The sequence below is a fragment of the Nothoprocta perdicaria genome, unplaced genomic scaffold, assembly GCF_003342845.1.
Source record: "Nothoprocta perdicaria isolate Ctin4 unplaced genomic scaffold, notPer1 scaffold_1, whole genome shotgun sequence".
NCBI lineage: Eukaryota > Metazoa > Chordata > Aves > Tinamiformes > Tinamidae > Nothoprocta > Nothoprocta perdicaria.
In genome coordinates this window covers 15,523,295-15,532,293 of record NW_020454093.1, presented here as the reverse complement: position 1 = coordinate 15,532,293, position 8,999 = coordinate 15,523,295, and the positions used below count along the sequence as shown (strand labels likewise).

Here is an 8,999-nt window from a genome sequence, read left to right as displayed (position 1 = left end):
CTTAAGTCAGCTTTTCCCCATGGGTGCATGTTTCAGTTGGAAAGACACTTGCCTTCTGAGGGTAGACTCGGTCTGCAGCACACTGAATATTGAGAGCTGGAGAAAAAACAAGATCAAAAAGGGGAAAGCTGAGAAAGAAAATTAATGTCAGCAGCCAGCACTAGTAAAGCTGTYGGTACTTTAATAAGATACAGAGATTATAGAGAAATGTTTAAGCTTCATCATTTTCTGCTGCCTAAGTGAGTCTGGGTCTAAATACATTTCAGCTGTTTCCAGCACCCACTATTACCTGCAGAACTCTAGAGGCTTTGCATATTCACAGGCCTCTACTTAATATCGAGATATTAAGTAATGGTTTCTCTATTAAGGCACTTCATTTTGGTCACTAGCCCTTTCGGTAGCATCTCTGCCAGGTATCTACTCAGCTGCCATTTGAATCACAGAGAGGGCCGCTGCCTCCAGAGCAGTGTTAGGCAGATGAATATCCCCTGAAAATTAAGGTCTCTCTGGCAGAATAGAGAGCTCATCCTACACCTGAGACAGGCTGCACGCAGATAAAACCCAGCACTCCATATTAAAGTAAAGCAAAAATGAGTAGGAAAGGGACAAATTGAGTAATCAGACAGCTTAGCTGCGTATGGCTGAAGCCAAGAAGAGAAAAGGAGGAATATATGAGGAATACAAATTTACTTTCTGAGCAGTGATTGCTTCCAGATGCCAAGTTAAAACGCCAGCCACGGTGTTTGCTTTGCAGGTGGCACACGGCTAATCACGGCCCAGGCCGCACAACGGTGTTTACGAAACTCTCACCATCCAAGCTATGGCCAGAGGAACAATGGGACTAGAAAGCATCAAAATGGATTTCACGGCCATGTATTCCCGAGCTGTTTTTGCTGACCTTATCTTCTTACTATAACAAAGAAGTCAGATCCAATACAATTATTCTTTAGTCACCTTGCAAGGACTTTACAGGTGACCTCCAGCCAAAGTTAGTTCTATTTTTTTCTCGTAAGTGTTATACATCTAGTTAAAGTTATGTATATTATTCAACATTTCAATTAGCAGGCACATTTGAGGTAGCTCCCAGGATTTGGTTCTTTTTCAGGGCAGCAGATCAGCAGTGAGCACAAAATCTGATTTAACCAYGGGCTACTTATTGATAGGAAGTTTTTCCAACAGTATGGTCCTGTCGTTTCCTTTGCACTGCCGGAAAATGATTTAGATCAAGTTCATCTTGATAGAAAAGTAAGGCACAAAAGCAAAACTTTCTATAAAATCAGCTGGTGGCTACATGACATTAACCCGGGAAAGGAGTGTGATCATTTGCAGGAGTCCTCTGTTGCATCAGAGCAGGTGCAAAAAGCAAAAGCAGGTGGAAGAGGAAGCGAGGGACCTTGTACTTTGGAAAGGCTGCACGTTAATCGTTAAGTGTGTAGTTATCTATAGAATATCTTATCTGGCTTATAGATATTCCTGTGTTCTCCCGAGGTCGCAACAGGAAGGATGGTGAGAAATGAAGCAACTGACAGCAGGTATAAAACTAGTCTTTCCCAGACTTAGGTCTTAGAAAAGACTTAAGAAAAACAGGTCAAGAAAGATTTCTTAAGATTCCTGAAAAGTGAATCCACAGTGGAAGGCTTGGACTGGGAAAACACAGAAGTGGCCTCTAGGAAATAAGCTGGATTTATTAATGTAGAGGACTTAAGGAGCTTGGTGGGAAGCACTCTGTTTTGATTTGTCAATGTGGGTCACAGCGAAAGTGAAGCTTTTTTTCTTGCATCATCCTCAAAATATGAAGCAATGAGCATTTATAATCTCTGCCTAAACTGTTCTTCTCTGTCATCACATTCATAAATAAACATTCTTCAAAAGAATGCCTGCAGAAACAGAGAGAAAAGCCATCCTGCTTACTCCAAAGTTAGCTAGACAGCTAGGCCACAAGGCTCTCGGACATTTCAAGGTTTGGTAATATTTATGAGATACTTCAAGACTGATGTTCATAATTAGCAAAACTCTATATTAATTTTAGCTGTGTTAGCTATTGTTAATTTATTTTTTTTATGCAAACAGATTAATACAGGATTAGAATGACCATTCAGAAGTCATAAAAATGCCACTCGAAAGAGACTCAAAGGTGCCCAGGCCTGATGATTGGCTCCATACAATACAGAAATAAATAGAAAGTATATTCCAGAACACAAGAATAGCCATTAATCAAATAAAAAACAAAATGTTGCATTAAGTGAAAACCAGAGTAGCCAATCTGACTCCAAATGGTCTGATTTTCCTATCTGAGAGTTACCTTGCTTTTGGCTTGAAAACTTGAATCCTGCCCAAGTTGCAAATACAGGTGTCTTAGTTTCCTTTCCTCTCCTCATTTCCTTCACAGCCACGTGGTTTAGCTAATCAGCTTCCTCTCCACCCACCTGCACCAAAGCTCTGGAAACAAAGAGCTAATTTTGACTGTATTTAACAGAAACAAGTTTCAAATGTTATTGATTTCCAACAAGCTACCTGGAGAATATATGGCCAGGCCACATCTATTTATTTCACTCCACAGGAGCAGGGATACTAAGTTTGGCTTGTCCAGGAACAGTGGCAAAACTATCAAGTACTAATAGAGCAAGTAGCTTGAGAACAGAGCAGAGATGGAGAGCTGAAGGTGTTTCAGTATGAGCAAGCGTAGGAAACACCAGAAGACAGACAGACATTCAGGGAGTTGAGATATGGCCAGAAGAGGAAAAACTACAGGAAGCTGTAGTTTTGCATAAATTCATAAAATGATTTAGTAAATACACTTCCTGAATAAAGGTTATCTACCTGCCTTAAGCAGCCAGGCACAAAAGGGAAATAGTTCATTTTACTAAGTTGCTGCAAGGAATAAACCGATAAACTAAATCTACCAGTTGGTAACATAGCCATTGGGCATGAAGTAGCATATTGCAATCTAGTATGTTCTGCTGGGTTTCCACATGAGGACATTGCTGTCCTCATGACAGTCCAAAATCAAGCATCAGTTGCCTGTAGAATCACTTGCCAAAAAGTTGGCAATCCTCARTTCATCCCTTTCCGGGCTCCTAACAAGAAAGCTGCTGCTCTCACAAGTCCTTATGAAATCCCATTCCTCTTTGGGACTTAGAGCTATTTGTCATCTCCGCTGTAGTCTCTTAATGCAGCTCGAACTAGCCCATTTTCACTCCCTCTGTGCTCAGGTGGTAGGTGCCCTGCACAAGTTGGTTCTCCAGCTCAAACAAGAGCCATCATCATCTTCCAAATTCACTCCTTTCCCGAAAGGATTCTGCTCACCCAGGAGGGGAGAGTTCTGCAAACACTGACCAGCTGGAGGCCTGCRTGTCGTCAGGCTTTGCTGAAAATACCTCAGCCCCAAAGGGAACCCAAACCCCCCAAAAAAAACCCAAAAATGCAAACATTTGAGTGAAGAACCAAGGTAAGGAACTCGAGACCATGTGAAGGGCTGTGGGTTTTGCCTCCCTCCCACCGCTAAGTTAATCCTAGGACATCATACAGTTCTGTAGATGCAATTTTAAGACTAAAAATAGTTGCCCACCTCCTCACTAGCCCAGAAAATTAAGTCCATTCTGTCTAATTTTTAGATTAAAACTTATCTAAAACTTAGCTCTTCTCAAGTGAATACCAGGCAGTTAGGACTGCACGTGAAGCTTCCTGCCAAACACCAGAACAGCGGGAATCTCTTGTGACCGAGAAGTAACACACAGTGAGACAGCTGAAGGTCACTTGCTGCCGCTTRCAAGAGCTTCATTCTGAGCATGAACACAGGAAAGCTCTACAGAGGTCTGTAGAGCTGGCCTGGTCCCAGCTCCAGCGCCTCCATGGCCACCACCGGGGCGGCCGCCGGCCAGGCCGCAGGAGGAGCTTCGGCCTAAGCCTCGGTCCTGCAGAGGCCCTTCAAARCATCCTGCCTTTACAGAGCCCTCGAATGTGTGACTGCATTAATGCTGTTTTATGTAAAACCTGTAGTTTATCTACAGCAAAATGTTGGATATTTCTCCCCCTCACACTCCATGGTTTGTGCCCACCCCAGAGCTCATGCTCTATATGTTCGTTTTGAGAAATATTCAGGGGCAGCAAAGAGTTTCAAGAAGTTGCATAGTTTAATATAGTAAGAATACACACCTTCCTCTCCAATGGAGGAGCCACGTAATGAGACAGATACATTGAAAGCCAAGACTGAAAGAGGCCCTGTTTCAGAAACCCTCCCCAAAGGGACATTTAGCAGGCACTTTTAGACCACCTAAAGGAAGGGCAGCCTCCTGTTATGTGGTATTAACAGTGGCTGCTCCTGCACTGACAGCACCTCCACACTAGCACATCCATTCCAGACTTCTGCACTAAAGATCCCACAAAGAGCCTTTCAATATCCTCTGGAGAACTCAAATCGCCCCTGTCAGCCCAGCCTSTGTCCACACTGATACAGAACAGCATTTTGCAAGGAGAGCTTAAACATACATTCTTAGGTCACGACTAATATGTCAAAGTATATTTTATTGAAAGTCTCTAAATAGCCCACTAGAGAAATAACAGCATTTTTTTTTTTTTTATAAGACCTGTAAAGCTTCTAGCTTGCATTCAGTGTAAAAACTTGGAGGTATAAACGGAAGCCTGGAGTAAAAATATTAAATACATTTCCAATCTCATAGTGCAGAAAACACACAATAATGGAATTTATTCTACATTGAAAGTGTTCCCCTGTTCAATTCCACATATATGTCTCTTCTATAGAAACTTTGATAACTTATGTACAAATAAGATGTCCAACATCTCTCCTTTAATATAAATACATTATCTTCATGACAGAAACATTACAACAGTTTAATCAAAAGTGTAGAAAAATCCATTAGCAGGTTTTTTTTCCCCCCAATGGCAGTGCTTAAAAAAAACCCCAACAACACACAAAACCTTGATGATAGTTATTTCTTCCCCGTAATGCATTGCTCAGATCACAAAGAAAGTATTACAGCATATGAGTCATTTTAGTTATAGCAATAAAGTTTGAAGGACAAGTGCAGTACAGGCCTTTTCCAGCAAGTGCTAGCTTTAAGACAACATATATCACAGAAGTAAATGTTAAGTACTAGCTTTTTATTTATTTTTATTAAATAAAATGCTCTGAACTTCAATATTGTCCTTTTACTACTAAGACTTAAGGCAAAATTTGAGCAGCTTGTTTGGCATCAAGTAGCATTAAGCTCCCCCCTCCTTTATACACATACATTTAACAGATTAATATTTATTTTTAGAGGACTGCAGATTTTTTTTTTTTTTTTTTTGGCTATACCTATAATTCAGTGTGAAGTGACTGGTCAGTAACCTAGTTTAATTTCCCTGATAACATTGAGCTGATCCAATTTAGGGGACGGTTTCTCCATCACCTAAGTCTTCAAGCTTGGATCTTTACATTTGTATTAGAGTACAGAGAAAACATTCAATTTCTACACTTTCAAAGTAACTATTTTATGACTTGCATCCATTCTTGGGATACTGTAGAATTTACACATTCAAAATAGATTTAACCAAGTAAAACTCAACTTTACAAAGGGCAACTATTCGCAGCAAAAATATTTTTACATAAACAGACACAGTAGATGAGAAAGTTGACAGGCATTTTCTTTATGGCTTTTTCTCTTCACTGAGGTACTGCTGTAACATCCAGCAACAGGCTGCAATGATCCTGAAAGCCACATTCAGGAGCTGCACCACCGCTCCATGGCCAGCAGCGAGAGCTGCAAATCCAGCTTCCCTGCACGACTGCAAACTGTTCTGCTAGGTGGAGGGTCCCAGTGCAAGCTGCAGAAAAACTCAAAGGCAACTGGTATAAACTGAGTCTGGAATGAAAYCTCTCACTGTATTAAGAGGAAAAAGTAGTACTGACAAAGAGTCTCAGGTCACTTCCTACAATCATCAGGGAGCACTGGGGACTTAATACAGCAAAGCAGCAGGAGAGCAGAGCACAAGAGCCCCACAGTAAGGCTCAACATGTAGTTAAGGCCCTGCATCTGATCCTTATTGCTGGAGGCTGAGGAGAGGCAGCTGCCATTAAAATACTACCCAAGAAGCAGCTYCACAAGCCAGAGGTGAACACAAGGCTGACAAGCACCTGCCTTCAGTTCACAGTGGAGTAGCCCAAAGAACCATGGTGACAACAGGTTGATTTCTCAGCCAGGCATTTGTGAGTAATTTTTATATTTAGTTACCACTTTCCCTGTTTATTTCACAAGAGGAAAGAGAAAAAGCAGATGTATTAACAACTGACTGACAGTGAAATACCGATCTTGGTATGTCTTGCTCAAGSGGAAGAAGGGTGATAAAATATTGACATCCAACAGATTCCTCATGATTACTGCTGCATGTCTTTAGTATGCCACCTTCACAGAAAAGCTTTTTTTAAACAGTGGCCATATGGCTGCTCTATCATAGACTTGTTTTTTATTAGACCTAGGCTAAAAATGTGAGTTTTGCAACACTTAAGAGTGAAATAGAAGTTTAAAATATGCTCAGTTAATCATGGTCACTTTTTTCCCCAACCAATCTTGTGTTATTTTTTTAAACTCCACAAACTGACTGAAGCTGCAGATGCTTGAGCTCCTTATGTTAGAATATAGCAAGACATTTAAAACAGAGACTTTAGGCACATAAATCATACTTTAATTTATATACAATTTATGACATATCACCACTTAGGTCAACRAATTCATCATCCCTCTTGACCAAGTCATCTTCATCTTCCAAATCTTTCCAAGTGCTAGTGGGCAAAGCTGGCTTAATAGACTGTCTCTGAAGTAAAGCAAAGGGAAACAAGGATGACAAACGAGCAGAATTTCTCAGCATGGGGACGGCCTGCACATCTCGAGAAATAGCTTGGCTGTGTTCTTCATCCATTTTCACTTGCAAGCTCTGTACTTCTTCCATCAAGTCCAAAATCTTRGCAGCTGTGGCTATTGTACCACCACCAGGCAGCTGGGCTTCAGGAATCCATCGTAAATACCGTTGAGCCCAGACTTTGATTTCTGGCCCATCGATGGAAGGTAACAGAAGACCATGATAGTCAACAGGTTTACTGTGCCAGCTATCATAAAAYTCCTTGAAGCTATTGTGAGGTTCATCTGAGGAATTTATGATGAACTTGCCAATTCTTTTACCCAGAATGTTTTTAATTAAATGATCCGTTTCCTCCCTGAAAAATCCTCTCTTCGGAGAAGACTTCGTTTGTGTCAATGGCAAAGAAAGCTGCCGCTGATGCTTTGGGAAGGGGAAAAAGAAATAAATATACCAAAATATTGATTTGCATACATTAGAGCTTTCTTTCCTCTCCTTTTAAATATATTACATTGAAAAATTTAAGCTAGTCATACAAGAAATTAAGAGCACTTGATTTAGAAGTTCCTAATTCAAGAGTTTCTTGTTGCCTCCCACCACACAGAGGATCTACACATAATGTTGTAGACTGTGCAGGCAGTTTCAGCCAAGAATGCTTTCTATAGAACAGAATTTATTCCCCATTACAAGGAGATTACAAGGAGAGAAGATTCTCCAAACAAGCTTTTGCTACTGAATTCACGCTACTTTTCTGTATTCAAACAGTCCATCCAGTATCATCACTATCCTGGATAACATTACACTTACCCAGATATATTTCAGGCACCAGTTGAGCCTGCTCTGTCTTTCCATCAGGCACTTGGTTCAACAAAATGAGTCCCTTCCAGGTGAGTTGCCACAACACACTAGCTCTAAGTCCCATATAGAAATTATCACTACACTTGCACAGAACTATTAAGAAAAACCCCTACGCTCATGTGTTACTAAACCAGTGATTTTAACTCGAGACTGGTACAAGTTGCATTCTTAAACCCCAGAAGGGTGAGGTGTGTATACATTCTGTCAAACAAAATCTGGAGCCAATGCTTCTACTGTAAGCAAACTGAAGCACAACTAACTTTGCAAGATGTTATTATGATTAAAACAGTCAAGCAAATAACTTACTTTGAATCGAGTAGTTTTCCGTTGACTTTTATCGGGTTTTAACTTCTCTGCATAAAGAGGGTTGCTCAGCAAAGCCTGGGCCTTGGGCTCAAACTGCACAGACCAATCCCACACAGTAAGAAATTTGAAAGGACCACTTTGTGTCTTGAGGCTTTCACCAGTCTGCCAAAACAAACAGGTCACCACTAAGACTGCTAGAAAGGAATTTTGACTAAGTCAAGGTGAACTTAAGGAAACCATTTCTCTATAGAAGAATCCATAGAACTGAATGCACAGAGATCAAAAATGCTGTTGCAATAGCTGGACCACACAATTAGCCTTCTTGCCTATTCACTTCTACTCAGATGACATTCCCTGTTACTTGGATCACACCGTAAAAAGGTGTTAAGTGTAAGAAAAACAAGTTATTTTAAAAGCTGGACAAATGGACACAAATTCTTTAGGGTTGGGGCAGTGAGAGGACAGAAAAGGGGGCTTTAAGGTTGTATGGCAAGAGGCCTCTCCCAAGTCCCTTAACTCCTCAGCACTGCAGAACTGCTTTAGTTTCAAAGTTAGCATCGCACCTTAGTTAAGAGACAGCAAATTTTGCCTTTTTTAGGTTTTGTACAGCCTTGTAGGGAATAACTTCGCTACTTCCAGCTTTTGAGACTAGAGATACACAGGAACCAACATTCAGGAATGTTGCTTTTGAAGAGGAATGAGTATAAAACACAAGACTGTTGATGAAAAATAATGCGGGACAGCAGGATGTCATTTTTACCTAAATACAAGAACTGTGAGACTACAGCCACACACTTGAGCTAATACATTCCTAACTTTCCCCCTATTATGGGATGAAGCAAATAATCTAATTTCCTATATCATATAGGACAGAGAAAGCCTGAAATTGACTCCTTACATTAAAATTACTTTCCTTCCCTTTGAAGACATCAACTTTCATGTGTGGCTAGTGAGTTTAGGCACCCCTTAGTCCTTGGTCA

At 40.7% G+C, this 8,999-nt stretch overlaps 1 protein-coding gene across 1 annotated transcript in view; it reads right to left on the bottom strand.

The window, feature by feature from the left end:
- Positions 1-5,316: 5,316 nt before the first annotated feature.
- Positions 5,317-8,999, bottom strand: part of MTMR12 (myotubularin related protein 12) — a 32,871-nt gene continuing 29,188 nt past the window's right edge. Inside the window, exons 15-16 of the mRNA XM_026035723.1 lie at positions 8,020-8,181; positions 5,317-7,278 (exon numbers count right to left, since the gene is read on the bottom strand). Of these exons, the coding sequence (XP_025891508.1) occupies positions 6,700-7,278; positions 8,020-8,181 (741 nt within the window). The 3' untranslated portion in view covers positions 5,317-6,699. The remainder of the gene's footprint in view (positions 7,279-8,019; positions 8,182-8,999) is intronic.